At 45.8% G+C, this 18,871-nt stretch overlaps 1 protein-coding gene and 1 non-coding gene across 2 annotated transcripts in view; both read left to right on the forward strand.

Annotated features, from left to right (window-relative positions):
* RSPH10B (radial spoke head 10 homolog B) overlaps window positions 1–18,871 on the forward strand; it is a 33,457-nt gene that overhangs the window by 12,362 nt on the left and 2,224 nt on the right. Inside the window, exons 10-20 of the mRNA XM_087878601.1 lie at window positions 1,080–1,201; window positions 2,055–2,244; window positions 5,323–5,431; window positions 7,067–7,146; window positions 7,817–7,965; window positions 8,639–8,746; window positions 11,377–11,556; window positions 12,902–13,099; window positions 14,445–14,592; window positions 16,049–16,165; window positions 18,493–18,691. Of these exons, the coding sequence (XP_087734727.1) occupies window positions 1,080–1,201; window positions 2,055–2,244; window positions 5,323–5,431; window positions 7,067–7,146; window positions 7,817–7,965; window positions 8,639–8,746; window positions 11,377–11,556; window positions 12,902–13,099; window positions 14,445–14,592; window positions 16,049–16,165; window positions 18,493–18,691 (1,600 nt within the window). The remainder of the gene's footprint in view (window positions 1–1,079; window positions 1,202–2,054; window positions 2,245–5,322; window positions 5,432–7,066; window positions 7,147–7,816; window positions 7,966–8,638; window positions 8,747–11,376; window positions 11,557–12,901; window positions 13,100–14,444; window positions 14,593–16,048; window positions 16,166–18,492; window positions 18,692–18,871) is intronic.
* Window positions 3,914–4,104, forward strand: LOC117673303 (U2 spliceosomal RNA). The gene has a single exon (XR_004593480.2). It is a non-coding gene; the product is annotated as a U2 spliceosomal RNA (small nuclear RNA).

Genomic DNA, 18,871 nt, shown 5'->3' on the forward strand with positions numbered 1-18,871 from the left:
TTTTTGGCCGTTTTGGGCTGTTTTTTTCAGGCTGTTTTCAGGCTGTTTCTCAGGCCTGTTTTTGGCCGTTTTGGGCTGTTTTTTCAGGCTGTTTTCAGGCTGTTTTTCAGGCCTGTTTTTGGCCGTTTTGGGCTGTTTTTTCAGGCTGTTTTCAGGCTGTTTCTCAGGCCTGTTTTTTGGCCGTTTTGAAATGTTTTTTCAGGCTGTTTTCAGGCTGTTTTTCAGGCCTGTTTTTTGGCCGTTTTGAGCTGTTTTTTCAGGCTGTTTTCAGGCTGTTTTTCAGGCCTGTTTTTTGGCCGTTTTGAGCTGTTTTTTCAGGCTGTTTTCAGGCTGTTTCTCAGGCCTGTTTTTTGGCCGTTTTGGGCTGTTTTTTTCAGGCTGTTTTCAGGCTGTTTCTCAGGCCTGTTTTTTGGCCGTTTTGAGCTGTTTTTTCAGGCTGTTTTCAGGCTGTTTTTCAGGCCTGTTTTTTGGCCGTTTTGGGCTGTTTTTTTCAGGCTGTTTTCAGGCTGTTTCTCAGGCCTGTTTTTTGGCCGTTTTGGGCTGTTTTTTCAGGCTGTTTTCAGGCTGTTTTTCAGGCCTGTTTTTGGCTGTTTTTTCAAGCTGTTTTCAGGCTGTTTCTTAGGCCTGTTTTTTGGCCGTTTTGGGCTGTGTTTTCAGGCTGTTTTCAGGCTGTTTTTCAGGCCTGTTTTTTGGCCATTTTTTTGGCTGTTTTCCAGTGCTCCGACACCCGCGAAGACCAGCTGGCCGGTGCGCATGTGCGTGCCAGAAACAAGATGAACAACTGGTGATGGCATGCGTGCCCACAGAGAGGGCTCTGTGTGCCACCTCTTGCACGCATGCCATAGGTTCACCATCACAGTTCTATTCTCTTCAAGTGGCTTTCTGTCCGAGACCAACTCTCCACTCCGTAGAGCTGTTACTAGGAAATTTTAATAGATGCAATATTTACCTGAGCTTTGTTACCCCCCGTTTTTTCCCCACACTCTTGAAATCCTCTCAGCTCCTAAAATATAATTAGTTTCAAAATACTGGTATTTTGACTGGGTGCATTTGACGTTTTCTCTTTTTCACTGCCCTAGATAGCGTCAAAGTTGTTGACAATTCAAGGACCTCCTCTTTGTCAGGACCAAACATCGAAATAGATCTATCGACCTTGTTAGCTTTATTTCCGGAAAAAGACAAGGAAGATGAAATGAAACAGGTATATGGAAAGCTGGTCTACACAACTCTGTGGCCCCGAAGGTGGAAACAAATTTAGACACAAAGAGAAGAGAAAAAAGTTAAGAGGGATAGTGGTCTAAAAGAAGAAGCCAAACTCTTTTGGGGTGTTTGGAAGTGGTGTCCACGATTTGCACAATCCAGAAGCTTTCCCAAAGCAACGTGGGAGGCTGACGTCGTGCTGGAATTGTCTTCTTCTGTGCTGGAAAGGGACACCAGCAGACACATCATACAACTGCAGGACCAACAGAAGAGAATATTTGTAGCTCAGGGTTGAACTGGTGAGGTCTTTGATGCTCTCTTGGTGGTTTTCTTGCAGATGTTTCATTACCCAGGTAGGTAACATCATCAGTGCGAGGAGGACTGGGGATTGTGGAGAGGAGGAGGAGGAGGAGAAGGAGGAGGAGGAGGAGGAGGAGGAGGAGGAGGAGGAGGAGGAGGAGGAGGAGGAGGAAGAAGAAGAAGAAGAAGAAGAAGAAGAAGAAGAAGAAGAAGAAGAAGAAGAAGAAGAAGAAGAAGAAGAAGAAGAAGAAGAAGAAGAAGAAGAAGAAGAAGAAGAAGAAGAAGAAGAAGAAGAAGAAGAAGAAGTAGTAGTAGTGGTGGAGGAGCTTGGAGGTCTTCTTGCAGATGTTTCATTACTCAACTAGGTAGCTAGCACTGATGAAAGCAAACTGATGACATTACCTAGTTTGGCAATGAAACATCTGCAAGAAAACCACCAAGCCCAGAAAGTACCAAGGATCCCACACATCTCCAGGACCCTACTTACTTAAATATCAGTGGTGGCCCTATCAATCCACCTCTCTTACTCTCGATCCATTCTTTGCTTCTCCCAGACAGAATACGCTGTGCTGAGATATATTTCGGAGCTGAGGAGAATCTACACCTTCTACAGCAGCTTGGGCTATGACCACTCCCTGGACAACACCTTCCTGATGACCAAGCTTCAGTTCTGGAGGTTCTTGAAGGACTGCAGGTTTCACTACTGCAACCAGACCCTCGCTGCCATGGACCGGATTCTGAACGGTGTGTATGTCTTATTACAGGCCATTACTTTGAGATGGCTCTTTCTACCACAGGCCCTGATTTAATCCCAAACTCTAGTTTAATTTCTAAGCAATCTGTGGAGCCATTGCAAGGGACCACCGTTCCATTAGAACGGTGTGAACATTCCCCAAAATTTAAGCGTTGTATAGGTAGTCCTCGACTTAGGATTTAGTGACTGTTTGAAGTTACAACGGCACTGAAAAAAATTGGCTTATGACCGTTTTTCACACTTATGGACCGTCACAGCATCCCCAGGGTCATGTTGTATAGGTAGTCCTCGACTTAGTGTCAACTCACAAAGCATACCTGGCCTACTCTCGAGTTGCCATAGGCAAGGGGGATGGGAAACCAACGAAACAGCATGGCAGCCAAATTCCAGACTTATCTCTCTCAAGGTTGTCTCCCAGGGTTACCCACAGCGGCCGGAGGGGAGTGGTCTCTACAACCCGCGAAATTGCTCCCTTGGCGAGTGTGATTGATGACACACTGGGGGGGGCAAACAGGGTCATGATTGGGGCGTAAATTACGTAGGGTCAGAGCTGACTTCACTTGGGAACGTGCCTATATGAAACTCCTTATAAATAACTGGATTTTCTTTTGAAGCTTGGCTCAAGGCTCCTGATTTAATTAGGGCATCCGTCAAAACCCTGACACTTAGGAGAGTTCATTTAGTGACTGTTTGAAGTTACAACGGCACTGAAAAAAGTTGGCTTATGACCGTTTTTCACACTTATGGACCATCGCAGCATCCCCCCAGCATCATGTGATCACAATTTGCTTGGCAATTGACTCATATTTATGACAGTTGCAGTGTTCCGGGGGCTCATGATCCCTTTTTGTTTTCTTCCTCCCCCAACCACTATTTTTAACATGCCCAGCAACTGTGTAGTTGCTCACACTTTTTGCATTTTACAAGATAATCCAATCAGTGCTTGAAGCATTCAAATGCAAATTTCCAGGCTCTTCTTTTGCAGTGGGTGGGATTTTCCCCCACTGCCACCCCCTTACATACTTCTTTCCTTTTGGAAATTTTTCCAAATGTTTTTAAAATGGCTTTTTTTTTTTTTTTTGCAAGAAGGAATGAAAGAGAAAAAATGACAAAAGGTTGAAGGAAATAGAAACAGGATGCAAGGAGAGTCAGAATGGGGAGAGATAAATACAGGGACTGATCTCTCTCTCTCTTTCAAAAAAAAAATTCACCTCCAAATCTCTGCGAGGTGGACCGTGATTTGCAAAAAACAAGTTTCCTGTTGTTGTTTTAAAGTGGAAGATAATAAAACAATAGGTACTGTAATCTAAGCTGAAGAGTTTTGGAAGTCTTAAAAAGCGACAAGGTATTGAAAGCAAACTTCACCAATCCTGAAGAGGCAGGGGGTGGAGTAATGCAAATCTAAAACCAAAGGCGAAAGCAGAAAGTCCCCAAATTTGTCACAATCGAGGAAAATCTATAAATTCTGCAGATCATCGTAACCGGAAGGAGTTCCTTCTGGTGGGATTTGGAAACGATGCGTTTTCAGAGGATACTCCTAAGAGCAGGAGCTGACCTGACTTAGCTTTAGCACTTAGCCTGAACGCAACTCCGATGTTGTCTCACAAACCTCAAATTTCAAGAGAAGGGAAGCCGTTGGCATCCCTCCCACCGTCGGGTATCGCTTCTCGGCCTTTTGGCTAAGATCAAGTGTAGTATCTGTTCTTATCAGTTTAATATCTGATATGTCCTCTATCTGAGGACTGTGTATTAAATGTGTTTTTGGAACTGGGAGATGGACTAGGGGCTTGCTCCATCCACTCCACGCATTGACCTGGTATTGCAGTGCCTCCAGGGACAGTGCCCCCCGCCCCCCAATTGGTTCAAAATTAGATTTGAATTGTCTTTCTTTCCTTTTGCTTTATTTTTTTCTTCTTTCTTTGTTCTATATTTTCTTCCTACTTCTTTTCCATCCTTATCTACATCTCCTTCTGTTCCTTTTTCCACCATTCAACTTCAACTTCTATTCTCCTTTTACTTCCTTTCCTATTTTCTTTCCACCCGTTCTCCATTCACTTCTACTTCGTGTCCCTTTCTTCTTCTTCCTTTATTTCATTTCCTTCCATGTTTTCTTTCTATTCATCCTCTCTCCATATTTATTTCCGCTTCTCCTCCTCTTCTTATTCCTTTCTTCTCCTTTCACCTCATCTTCTCTTTCTACTTTTCTTTCTCTTTCTCTTTCTTTCTTTCTTTTTCTTTCTTTCTTTCTCTCTCTTCTTCGTGTATTATATTTCTGAGTGAAAGATGATAGATAGATATAGATGATAAATAGATAAATGATAGATAGGCTAGCTAGCTACATAGACACACACATACACAAATGATAGATAGATGATAGATAGATAGATAGATAGATAGATAGATAGATAGATAGATAGATAGATAGAAGCTAGCTAGCTAGCTACATAGACAGACAGATGATATAGATATTTATTTATTGTATTTATTTATTGGTTCGATTTATATGCCGCCCTTCTCCGGAGACTCAGGGTGGCTTACAATGCGTTAAGCAGTAGCCTTCATACTTTTGTATATACCTACTTAGTAGGGCTTTCGGCCCCCCCAAGCGGTGTTGTTTTTTATACAAAGTCAGCTTATTGCCCCCACAATCCAGGTCCTCATTTTACCTACCTCGGAAGGATGGAAGGCTGAGTCAACCTTGAGCCTGGTGAGATTTGAACTTGCAGTAATTGCAGGCAGCTGGTGCTACTTAACAGCACTTTAGTCTGCTGCGCCACCAAGGCTCTGATAGATAGATAGATAGATAGATAGATAGATAGATAGATAGATAGATAGATAGATAGATAGATAGAAGCTAGCTACATACACAGAGAGAGAGAGAGATGATAGAGATAGATGATAGATAGATAGATAGATAGATAGATAGATAGATAGATAGATAGATAGATAGATAGAAGCTAGCTAGCTACATAGACAGACAGACACATGATAGATAGAGAGAGAGATGGAGAGATAGAGAGAGATAAACTTCCTCTGTATCTGTGCATGATGGTATCTGTGTTTTTCAGATAAAACATTACTGGAAGAGATTCATTCTCCTTACGAGACTTTGCTACTTAGGATGTTTTTGACCTACCTGATTTACCTGTCCTTCCACATTTATCACAAGGATTTTGAGTAAGTAGAGTGCAGTTGATGAGCTGGTAACGCCGTTTGAGTCCCTCTGCCCAGGTCTATCCGGATCGATAGGCACATCTGCCTGGAGTTTCTAGACGTGCCTCCAGTTTAGACGGGTTTAAAATCTCCAAGTTATGGAGATTTTACACCTGGAGAAATAAGTTGTACGGTCAACCTTTTACTTGCTGTTTGATAAATGCCGATGACCTCAATCACAACAGGAGCCACAGATGAGGAATGTGGGCAGTGGTTGTGTTTTATCACATCAAGGCCACAAGTTCATTGCCACTGATCTAAGTGAATCAGGGCTCTTATCACCAGTTTAATCCCGAGCTGATCTGATTAAGAATGTAAATTGGCACCACTGCACCCAAGCATAAATCATGCTTTGATGCTTTGATGATTTTTGACCTCATCGTCCTCTTGAAAGCAGCATCCCTTCTCACGTGTAGCAGATGTATCTTCTAGGGGCACTTAATTTACCATCTGCACTTAATTCTCAGGGCAGGCTTTATATTATTATTTTTCTAGTGCGGTCCCATTAATTGAAGTGGCTTTTTATTTTGTTAAAGCTATGGTTTTCCACTTCTGAATCAGGGGTGCTAATTCAGCAGGTTCTGACCAGTTCTGGAGAACCGGTAGCGGAAATTTTGAGTAGTTTGGAGAACCGGCAAATCCCACTTCTGACTGGCCCCACCCCCATCTATTCTCTGCCTCCCAAGTCCTAGCTGATTGGGAGGAAGTGGGGATTTTGCAGTATCCTTCCCCTGGAGTGGGGAGGGAATGGGGATTTTGCAGTATCCTTTCCCCAGGAGTGGGGTGGGAATGGGGATTTTGCAGTATCTTTCCCCTGGAGTGGGGTGGGAATGGGGATTTTGCAGTATCCTTTCCCCAGGAGTGGGGTGGGAATTTTTTTATTTATTTTTTTGATTTATATGCCGCCCTTCTCCGGAGACTCAGGGCGGCTTACAATGCGTTAAGCAATAGCCTTCATACTTTTTGTATATTTTATACAAAGTCATCTTATTGCCCCCACAATCTGGGTCCTCATTTTACCTACCTTAGAAAGGATGGAAGGCTGAGTCAACCTTGAGCCTGGTGAGATTAGAACTTGCAATAATTGCAGGCAGCTGATGTTAATAACAGCACTGTTAATAACAGTGCTTTAGTCTGCTGCGCCACCAGGCTCTTCCCCAGGGAATGGGGATTTTGCAGTATCTTTCCCCTGGAGTGGGGTGGGAATGGGGGTTTTGCAATATCCTTCCCCTGGAGTGGGGTGGGAATGGAGATTTTGCAGTATCCTTTCCCTGCCACGCCCACAGAACTGGTAGTAAAAACATTTGAATTCCATCACTGTTCTGTATCTGGCCCAACCTTCTCTCACTCAACCCTCTTCAGATTGAGTTGGAACCAAACTCCCAGGATTAAGTTTTGGACCAAGCTGAGTATGGAAAGGACCAGGTTGGGTTGACTCCTGAATGCATCTCACCACTTAACGTAACGGGGTTAGCCTTTCAGGTGTAAACTGAACTGACCTTGATTTCCCCACACACACACACCCCTGTGAATTTTTGAACCTGTTTTTGTCGACTTTTCCAATAGCAACCTTATAACGGTGGTCTTCTCTAACCCTAGTGACACAAGTCCTCGCCTGTTCAAGTGCTTCTCCAAGCTGATGGTCAAGAATATTTGTCCCTACGCCTGCCGTACCAAAGGTAGGGCCAACTTTCGCATGGCTGGTGGGCAGTGGTGAAATCCTCCATGAGTTGCCACTGGTTTGTTGCATGCGCGGTGCGTGTCAAATGCACGCTGTGTGCGCATCCGCTGTGCACACCAAACACGCGCTTTGCACGGAAAACGTAAAGGTAAGTAGAACAGCAGGGGGGGGACAGCTGTGCCGCACAATTTAGATTCGCTAGAAAGCAGGATTTTCTGCTTTCTAGCAAATATAAATCACACGGCACAGCTGATCGTTGGAAATACCGGTTCAGACCAACCGGTAGCTTTTTTTTTTTTTTTACTACCAGTTTGCCCGAACTAGGGCGAACCGGTAGCATTTCACCCCTGCTGGTGGGTTTTCTGACCTTCTCCACTTTCCTCTCCTATGTTGACCAACCCATTAATATCCATGTACTAACCAGCACAATGGCTCACATGGTTAGGATGCTAGAGTGCGGGTTAGCAAGCCCACGTTCGAGTCCCAAGTGCTGCCGTCGGGCAGGGTTGAGCTCCCGTCCTTCGCTCCAGCTCCTGCCGGAGTCATGAAAGGAGCCCCCAACTGGGTATCCCCGGGGCAAAAGTGACGTCACCAGCTACTCCTTTCAACCCAGAAGCATCTGGGTTGAGTGCTATGTTAATCACTTCGCCTTCTCCTCACCTTCCCAGGCATTTTGTTCAGCGACCGACAGCAAGCCGTCTACGCGCTCAGTTACATCGATAAGTGCTGGGAGGTTTTCCAGGCGTTCTGTAGACCGAGCACCCTACCTCCTTACGAACCTACAATGAAGATGAGACACTTCATTTGGATGCTGGAAGTAATCTTAACTCTCAGAAATTTAGCAGCAGATCTTTAGCTAACCTTGACCAATCTGATCTTATGGAATATCAAGGTCGCACGATCTAATCTGGGTCAGTCACAGGGATCCAGTGACTGACCCAGATTGGATCTGGCAACATTCTCCGTTTTGCCATCATGTTTTGCCAACATTCTCCGGGGGCACGTTTTGCCATCATTTGCCTTCATTTGTAATATGTATAATTTGTAAAAGCCAGAGGCTTTTAAAGGCATTTTTTTTTCCTACAACCTCTTCAGCTGAAGAGGTTGTAGAAAAAATGCTTTTAAAAGTAAAAAAAAATAAAAGAGCCTCTGATGATTGCGTGGCTCAGTTGGGCATGGGGGGGGTGGGCAGGGATTTTTGCTACCGGTTCTCCGAATCACCCACCACCATCGCTACCAGATCGGGCAATCCTGTCCGAACTGGGACCATTTCACCCCTGGCTTAAAGGTCACATGCAACGGAAGGGCTAAAGAAATAATATTGGAAGGCCCGAAAGGCCAGCTTGGAGATAGATCATCCTAGAAATTCTATGTCACTGCTAAGAGGTGGCACCAACATGGTGGCTCATAAATCAGTCATCAAAATGCGCTTCTTAACACAACGATGGCTAAAACTAACCATCCATCTTTGCTGTTTTTTCTGTCTTCAGGATTTAAGACTCATCAGCAAACAACTAACAGCTACCAAGGTTGTGAACATTCTGGCCAAAGACAATCCTTTCGTCTCGGATGCAGAGACCGTTAATTTGGAGCACGAGGTATGAACGTAAGAGAGTTTGGGATGGACAGTTTGGCAACAGCAAGACCATTTCAAGGAAAAGGTTTCGAGCAGAATAGAGCCGGAAGGGACTGTTCTGTCCCCAACCCCATGCACACACACCAACAGACGTTCAAGAGTTAAAGACCAAACTAGCCGGCAAAATCCTTTTCCTTATGATAACGGAACTTGGCAACAACGTAGTGGCTGCCTGCCAAGAGTTTATTATTTACGAAGAGGAGAGATAACTTCTCCCCACTTCTGGTACATCAAAAGAAACAGCTCAATAATTACGGAGTTAATCAAGTCCAGAGATAATCCAGCAAAGTCTATAGCAAAAGTCCGGCAATGCAGAATGGCGTGGAAGCTTTCAGCTTTGTTTGTCACAAGGTTTGACTGGCCACCACGCTCCCTTTTATATCCTGTGGGGTGACGTCCAGTGACTCGGCCTAATCTCGGGCACGCCTTTTCTTCTGTTGCGCGCGCTTATCTCTGCGACGCTGGCGTGGATCCAGCCAAGACTCATTACCCTCATCACTGTCCATCTGTGGCTGCGTGGATGTGCTTGGCCCCGGCCCTATCTCTTGCCCTTTGGCGGACACCGAAGGCATTGCCTGAGAGGAGGGTCCTGGAGAGGGAGGCCTTGCCAACTCCTCTCCTTCACTCTCGGAGTCCTCTCCTGCCGATGACACAGGCTCAGATAACGGAGCCACAACAGGGACCTTGGAGGTCTTCTAGTCCAATTGAATTCTTCAGCCTATTATATCCACAATATTTTGCTGGTCTACTCATTTGTCAAGAATGGGATGAGATTGGTTTGGCACGTTCTGCTTTTCACAAACCTGTGCTGGCTTCTAGTTATAACTTTATTTGTTTCTAGATGTTTGCAGATCTGGGGTTTTTTTTTTCCCCCATTATCTTTTCCAGTATCTTCCCAGGTATTGATGTATTGAGTGCAACCTTAAGCACTCAAAGAGCCATTTGGACCCGTTTCCCACAGAAAAGAAAACATCGGAAGCCACAAAACCTGGGTGGGCGTGGCCAACTCGATGTCACTCACTTCCACCAGTCACATGACCCACCCACCCCAGCCACGCCTACCCAGCCGATCATTAGGGCAGAGAACCAGTTGTTAAAAAACACCGGGAACCACAAAACCCTTTGACATCTCTCTCTCTCCCTTCCCTCCCTCCCTCCCTCCCTCCCCTCTCTCTGTATCTCTCTATGTCTCTCTCTCTCTCTCCCTCTCTCTCTGTATCTCTCTGTCTCTCTCTCTCTCTCTGTATCTATGTCTCTCTCTCTCTCTCTCCCTCTCTCTCTGTATCTCTCTGTTTCTCTCTCTCTCTCTGTATCTCTCTATCTCTCTCTCTCTCTCTCTGTATCTCTCTATGTCTCTCTCACCCTCTCTCTGTATCTCTCTGTCTCTCTCTCTCTCTCTGTATCTATGTCTCTCTCTCTCTCTCCCTCTCTGTATCTCTCTGTCTCTCTCTCTCTCTATCTCTCTATGTCTCTCTCACCCTCTCTCTGTATCTCTCTGTCTCTGCCTCGGCCGCTTCTCCATCCCCCACTGTTGCCCTTACCTTCTCAGCCCAGGCAAGGAGTGACTGGGAGGGGAGGACGAGGGGCGGGGCCAGCCAGTGGTGAGATCACCCGACAGGGAGCCACAGCAGAGGGCCCAAAGAGCCGCATGTGGCTCCGGAGCAGCAGGTTGCTGACCTCTGTGTTAGGATGATTGGCCTGTAGTTTCCAGGGTCTATTTTTTTTTCTACCAAGGTCACTTGGTAGAGAAAGTGATGGGGGTTTGGGTCAGTGGTGAAATTCAAAAATTTTCCCTACCGGCTCTGTGGGCATGGCTTGGTGGGTGTGGCTTGGTGGTCATGTGACTGGGTGGGTGTGACTTGGTGGTCATGTGACTGGGAAAACCAACGATCACACTTTACACAAAAATAACACAAAAGCTACACAACTGATTCACACATCATGCAAAAGCAGCTGGACTTCACACAAAATGGCCCTGGCAACAAGCAGGAATTTCACAGAGTCACAGAGAGCTCAAAAACCAATGATCACACTTTACACAAAAATACCGGTTCGGGCAATAGGTAGTAAAAAAAAAAATGCTTTAAAAAGTAAAAAAAAAAAGTTCCGTGGATCCTGCGACACAGCTGATTGTCACAGCTGATCGTCGAAACCTTTTTTTTTTTTTACTTTTTTAACGCATTTTTTTTACTACCTATTGCCCAAACCGGTAGTAAAAAAAAAAAAATGCTTTAAAAAAGTTTTTAAGACGTTCAGGGGATCAGCTGTGTGGCGCGATTGTTGGAACTTTTTTTTTTTTTACTTTTTAAAGCATTTTTTTAAAACTACCGGTTCGAGCGAACCGCCCCAAACCGGTAAAATTTCACCCCTGGTTTGGGTAACTCAGGAGAGCCTTTTGCACGTTGGATTTGAATTTGAGACCCTCGATCGTCGTAAGCCCATTTGCTTACGGAAGGGGTCTCCTTCCGCTGTGGAAGCTCAGCCTGGTCCTCAGATCTGATTCCCTGCCAGGATCTTATCCCTGAATCTTTCTCCAGCAGAACTTCTCTTGACTTCTTTGCCCGGCCTTGTCTTCTTTGGTTTCTCTTTCAGCTTGTCTTCCTTGAGTTCTTCGAAGCTCTGGTCGACTGTGCCCTTCTTTACGTCACCGACGAGATGTTGAAGCAGCAGGCCGAAGAGGTGGCCCAAGCAATCACCGCTTCTTACAGACCAGATGAGTTGCCTGACAGGAGCGAAGCTGCCTCCCTGCCTCCCGAATTGGCTTCTCCTCAGGTTAGTCCAGCTCTGGTTCCTTGAATGTCCCTTTTTTTTAAAAAAAAAAAAAGAAAAGTTTTTTTACGCACAGTCACTCAGGCACTCGTCACTTCCCGCCTGGACTACTGCAACGCTCTCTACATGGGGCTCCCCCTGGGGTGCACCCGGAGGCTCCAGCTGGTCCAGAACGCAGCCGTGCGGGGGATTATGGGGGCGACGAGGCGCTCCCATGTAACACCTCTCCTGCGCGAGCTGCACTGGCTCCCGGTGGTCTTCCGGGTGCGCTTCAAGGTGTTGGTGACCACCTTTAAAGCGCTCCATGGCTTAGGGCCGGGGTACTTACGAGACCGCCTTCTGCCACCAATAGCCTCCCACCGGCCAGTACGCTCGCACAGAGTGGGCCTCCTCAGGGTGCCGTCCGCCAGACAATATCGGCTGACGACTTCCAGGGGGAGAGCCTTCTCTGTGGCGGCGCCCACCCTCTGGAACAACCTCCCCCCAGAGATACGTACAATAACAGACCTCCGGATTTTTCGTCGGGCCCTGAAAACCCATTTATTTCAACTAGCTGGGCTGGCTTGAGTCAAATTTTAAATTGATTTTAAATTGGGTTGTTTTAATTTACGGCCAAAATATTTAATTATTTTTAACTGGTTTTAAATTTTGTATGTATTGTTTTTTACTTTGGCTGTTCACCGCCCTGAGTCCTATTTTGGAGAAGGGCGGTATAGAAATTTAAAAAAATAAAAAAAAATATTAATAATACAGTTAAAAACATTGGACATGGTTTGACATTTCTGGTTTAGACATCAAAGTGCGTGGTGGAAAACCAGTCAGCAATTGTCTTGTGGGAATGCAGCTATTGACAATATGCCGAGCTATGGTTGATGAGAGATGTGTTTCTCCAAGATGGTTGCTGAGAGGCTGTCAGGTTTCGATGCTATCTCAAAATAAATGAAGTTCCAAACTGCCGATCTTTGAGGAAATTTTCTCTTTATTGAGCACAGTGATCTGATCCTGGCTCTTTCGCGGTCAGCACTGACCTTTACCCCCCAATCCCTCCCTTTCCGATCCCCAATTCTCTGCTTCTCATTGTCTATCTTCCAAGCCACTTTCCCCATCTCTTCTTCGTCAGATCACAGGAATGTCTCCCCCCCCCTCCCATCTCCGAGGAGACAGAATCTTCATAGAGATTTAGTAGGCAAAAGTTCAAGCTTCTCCTCTCTTTATATATGTCAGTGCTGGGATGCTGACAGAGGCGCTGTTTGGCCTAGCCCTGGCCAGATTTTGGGGACAGGAGAGGAAAACGAGGTGCCTTTGCTTCCTTTTTCTAGTCACACTGTGTTCTGTTTTCAACCTCTAGTCCGTTCATACTAGAAGCACCAGCAGCGACGAAGCAAGCACCGAAGCCACTGACGCCGGCACCGTCCAACTTAGCTCCAAAAGTTCCTCAAGCAAGATTGTGCATTTCGAAGTGGGCAAGACCAAAAAATCGGAAGGCCATAAAAAGGGAAGTCAAATGAAGGGAAGTGAACTGCTCTGCCGTCCCAACCCTCCAAGATGAGAGCAACGGAATATCACAGTTGGAAGGGACCTCGGAGGTCTTCTAGCCCAGCGGTCACCAACTGGTGGTCCGTGGACCACTGGTGATCCGAGAGAAAATTTTGGTGGTCCGCAGAAAAAAATTATTTGCATTTTTAATATTGCACTAAATCAGAGGTCCTCAAACTGCGGTCCCTGGGACGGATATGTGCAATGAATGTTTGTGTTGAGAGTCTCCCCCTTTGGGGTCTTCTTGTGTGGATTGGAGGGGGGCAGAAATTCCGACTTGGGGTCTGCTTCGGCCTCCTGGTGCGGGGCTTTGGGCGAAGGCTGGAGGGAAGCACCGCTGGTGGCGAAGAGCCGGAGAGCCTCGTTCCAGTGGGACAGCCTCATGGCCTGGAACTGGCTGACCATTTCAACCCGCTGAGCCTCCAGGTGCCAGTACCTGCCCTTGTACTCTTGCAGGTCTTCCCTCTGCTTGGAAAGCCTATGCTCCTAGTCCTCAGTGAGGTGCTTCTGCTGAGCCTCCTTCTCGGTCAGATCCAATTTGAACTGAGCTGTTTTGCCAAGTCTTTCTCATGGCGGCTGCTTAGCTCCAACAACTGCTTCCTGTTGGGGTCCTAAGGAGCCCGGGCGGGGAGGCGAGGAGTGGCTGGCAGGGAAGGGGCGAGTAAAGGCCGACGAGATGCTCCTCAACGTGAGTGACATCGAGTTGGCCACGCCCACCCAATCACATGACTACCTAGCCACGCCCACCCAGCCGGTCATTAGGCAGATCATATTAGTGGTCTGCCGGATTTAAAATTATGAATTTAGTGGTCCCTGAGGTCCGAAAGGTTGAGGACCCCTGTTCTAGCCCAACCCAATTTATTAATGTTGATATTCTGATATCATAATCACATGCTGGGCTCCTAGCGGAATCCAAGGGGAGAAATACATTTACCAATAGAAGAGAATATTGGGAAAGGTTGAACTGTGGGGTCCTCGGTGATCTCTGAACTTGGTTTTTTTCTTGCAGACGTTTCATTACCCAACTAGGTAACCTCATCAGTGCTTGAAAGGAGTGGAGTTTGCAGAGTAGAGGAAGAGGAGGAGAGGGGGGAGAAGGACAATGACTGTAGGATCCTTGGTGCCCTCTGAGCTTGGTTATTTCCTTACAGACATTTCATTACCCAACTAGGTAACCTCATCAGTACTAGAAGGAAATGAGGTTACATTTAACAACTATCCTCAGTTCTACTCGTGGCAATTCAAAAGGGATGAATTGAGGGGAATCCGCACATCGTTTTCTTGAGGAGAAACATCACAACGTGTCCTTCTCTAGCACTCCTTCTTTCTCTGTGGTGCCAGGCTAAATTTTTCTAACCCTTCCTTCCTCCGATTCCCGATTTATCACCTTTTTCTTTTTTTACCTTTTCTTTTCTCAGAAAGGGAAAAGCAAGGAGGGGAAGAAAGAGGAGAAATCCCACAAGGGAAAGTCCCACGGCAAAGAAAAGCCCGCTTCCGCTCAAAGTGAGTGTGAGACATCCAGGCGGTATAATCTACGAACTTTGGACCGGCTCTCCGGAGAAATAAATGAGGGCGGAATGAAGAGTTTGCCCTTTCCTGAGACGATGTTCCTGGTAGAACAATTGCACCAGGGAAGTTGTCCTTGTGAAAGTCAGGCTCAAAGAACCAAGAACAACACAAGGAGTTATTTCGGAGTAGTTTCTTTATTGCTATTCACCTACAGACAGAATCTTGCCAAATTAAAGCAACCACAGAGGAGAATCTTGCCAGAGAAAAGCAACTACAGACACAATCTTGCCAGAGAAAAGCAGCTATCTGCTGTTGTGACCTAGGCTTACTGAGTAAGCCTTACAAGACACAATTAATCCCAAACAAACCTATTTTATTGTAACAGCTGAGAATTACATTCATTCCCAGCTGAGTCCCAATTAGTTGCAAAACAAGTCCTTTGGAAGAATAATCACCAACCTTTATCTTCTTTGACACCCTGCCAAAGGCCTTACTTGGCAAAGCCCCACACAGTTCAGAAACAAACAAGAGATGCCGACTGGAAACAGAGTTAGCAACGTTGCTTTCCTGCAAAAGGCCCAAGTGCCTTTGTTTCTCTTTTAAGCCTTATGGGAGGGGCCAATCATCTCCTGGCCTTACTCCTGAGTTGTCCCTTTTGCTTGCTGCTCTTGCCTTCTGGCAGCTCTGCGCATGCGTGCACTAGGAACAGGCTCCTCCTATTCCTCTGCCTCTCTGCTGTCCGACTCTGGGGGCTCCGGAGTCCGTGCATCACTCCCAGATGGCCCTGGCCCCATCTCTGCCTCCGACACAGAGCCCTCGTCCGAGCCTTCTCCAGACTCCAGGGCTGGCCCATGTTCCTCCCCAGCCTCCTCACTGTCCCACTCCGCTGCCAGCTCCGCAGGCTGCTGGCGGACCACAACATCTGCATAAGTACAGATATACAAGTAGTGCTCGACTTACGTCCACAATTTCTGTTGTTAAGTGAGACATTTGTTAAGCGAGGCTTGCCCCATTTTACGACCTTTCTTGCCCCAGCTGTTAAGTGAATCCCTTCAGTTGATAAAGTTAGCAACCTGGTTGTTAAGCGAATCCGGCTTCCCCGTTGACTTGGCTCGTCAGAAGGTCGCAAAAAGGGATCCCACGACCCCAGGACTCTGCGACTGTCATAAATACGAGTTGGTTGAATTTTGATCACATGAACAATGGGGATGCTGCAAAGGCGGTAGCTGTGAGAAATGGTCATAAGTCACTTTTTTTTCCGTTGTAACTTTGAACGGTCCTTAAATGAACTGTTGTTAAGTCGAGGACTATCTGTAATGGGGAAAGGCATCACGAGTCTGTGTTTTTTTCAACATAACTGGAGGCTTCCCTCCACACACACACACACCCGAAGGCAAAGCACTGTTTGATTATTCATTAGTTCTGTTTTGTTCGTTTTTTTTCCTTTCAGGCGTAACTGTGAATGTCGTGTTTTCGCCCATCCCGGAAGAGAAAGAAGCAGTCATTGGGCCTCCGCCAAGAAGTGAGCCGGATAAAAGCCTCCGTACTCCAATGAAGGAATTAGCAGGTGTGAGATTTGCAAGGTGTTTTTGGAAACAAAGCAGGGGTGGAATCCAGCAGGTTCTGGAGAACCGGTAGCGGAAATTTTGAGCAGTTCGCAGAACCGGCAAATACCACCTCTGGCTGGCCCCAGAGATGGGTAGGAATGGAGATTTTGCAGTATCCTTCCCCCAGGAGTGGGGAAGGAATGGGGATTTTGCAGTATCCTTCTCCTGGAGTGGGATGGGAATGGGGATTTTGCAGTATCCTTCTAGATAGATAGATGATAGATAGATAGAGAGATAGATAGATGATAGATAGATAGATAGATAGATAGATAGATAGATAGATAGATAGATGATAGATAGATAGATAGATAGATAGATAGATAGATAGATAGATAGATATACTGTAGATAGATTCAATAGATAGATAGATAGATTACAGAGAGAAAGAGAGATTAGGTAGGGAGAGAGATGACAGATAGATAGATAGATAGATAGATAGATGATAGATAGATAGATAGATAGATAGGTAGGTAGGTAGGTAGGTAGGTAGGTAGGTAGGTAGGTAGATAGATAGATAGATAGATAGATAGATAGATAGATAGATAGGTAGGTAGGTAGGTAGGTAGGTAGGTAGGTAGGTAGGTAGGTAGATAGATACGATAGATAGATAGATAGATAGATAGATAGATAGATAGATAGATAGATAGATAGATAGATAGATAGATAGATAGACAGACAGACAGACAGACAGACAGATTGATAGATGATAGAGATAGGTAGGTAGGTAGGTAGATAAGAGAGAGAAAGAGAAAGAGAAAGGGGGGGAATAATAGATATAGATATACAATTTCTGGATTTGGATGAGTTTTGTCCAAAGCAACACATTTTTTTTTTTTTTACTTTAGTTCCAAAATTCCCCCTTTGAAATGGATTTTCCAGGCTATCTTATTAGACAGTCGGAAATATACATTGGATAAATGTGTATTTCTGCAAGCATCGATGTTCTCACAGGAGGGCAGTAAAGGAATATCCGAGGAGGATATTACAAGCTTCTCTTCCTGAGCTTTGCAGGGTGCATCAGGCAAAGGATGCGTAGGTCAGAGCATCCATCCAGAGGTAGAAGTGTTCGAGGCATAGATTCATTTCAGTTCAATTTTTCCTGATCAGTTTTTTTTTGGGGGGTGGGGGGGAATTCTTTTCAAAATCACTTGATTGATGAATTAATTTATTTCTTGATTAGCCCTTGGGCCATATCAAAGTGCAGAGTTCCAGAAACAAATCACTTGATTGATGTGGAGGCATTTAAATTTGGTACTGCAATTGGTATCCGTAATCTGATTGGGGTGGGGTGAGGAGGAGGATTTTGTAGTTCCATTGCTTTGGTCAAAGTTGCTTTCAAACCGACTCCAAGTTAAAGTTTAGCCCCCACAAAGGGTGTTATCTTATCCATGCAAGGCAGAGGGAGCTCTTATCGGAAAAAAATATAGAGGAAGAATGTGGAAAATGACATCGTCCAGCTTTCCCTGGTTGTCAACAGCATGCCAGATTAGCTGTATCCTCTCCTAGGGAGCCAGTTTGGTGTAGTGATGAAGGCATCAGGTTAGAAACTGGGCAACCGTGAATTCTAGCCCCACCTTAGGCATGAAAGCCAGTTGGGTGACCTTGGGCCAATCACCAGGAAGTTGTGAATTCTAGTTCTGCCTTAGGCATGAAAGCCAGCTGGGTGACTTTGGGACAAACACCAGGAGACTGTGAGTTCTAGTCCTACCTTAGTCATCCAGGCTGGATGGGTGACTTTGGGCCAGTCACTAGGAGACTGTGAGTTCCAGCCCCACCTTAGGCATGAAAGCCAGCTGGGTGACCTTGGGCCAAACACCAGGAGACTGTGAGTTCTAGTCCTACCTTAGTAATCCAGGCTGGATGGGTGACTTTGGGCCAATCACTAGGAAGTTGTGAATTCTAGTTCTGCCTTAGGCAGGAAAGCCAGCTGGGTGATTTTGGGCCAAACACCAGGAAACTGTGAGTTCTAGTTCTACCTTAGCCACAAAGGCAGCCGAGTGACCTTGGGCCAGCCCATTTCTCCCAGCCCTAGGAAAGATGCAATGGCAAACCGCTTCTGAAAAAAACCTTGCCAAGAAAACCGCAGAGTTTTATCCAGACAATCTCCGACAAACAAGATACGATTGAACAGAAGAAGAAGAAGAAGAAAATCTAGGCTACTTGGACTTCTTTCCTGGCGAATTGTTGGCAAAAGCTTGACTTCTACCCATTCCGCGTGGTTTTATATAAAGGTACTTCCTTCCTGCTACCATTCGGTTTGTTTGTTTGTTTGCTTCCCCTTTTCCAGAAAAGCTCGAAAAAGAGAAAAACGAGGAAAAAGACAAGCTCAACCTCTGGATGAGTCAGATGTACGTTTTCTTTGTCAAAAACTTTTTCGCCAACTACAGGAACTTGCAGCTGGTGAACAAAACCATCGTCGATAACAGAGCTCGAGAAGTGGAACTCTTAATCCTGAGGCAAAAACAAGAGGAGGAAGAAGAGGCCAAGTAAGCCACTGTGGTTTGTTTGACGTGGAATACGGGTGGGTGGGTGGGTTGCGGGGGGGGAGGAGGGGTTCTGAAGGTAACCAAGGTGGTGACCGCAACCTGACGGTTTCTCCATACGGCCAACCATCCGTGGTCCCAAGTTGGGTTGATTTGGATCAAAGCTGTAGCACAAGGGCCAGA

This window comes from Pantherophis guttatus, chromosome 14 (genome assembly GCF_059756535.1).
Source record: "Pantherophis guttatus breed Tessera chromosome 14, ASM5975653v1, whole genome shotgun sequence".
Classification (NCBI taxonomy): Eukaryota; Metazoa; Chordata; class Lepidosauria; order Squamata; family Colubridae; genus Pantherophis; species Pantherophis guttatus.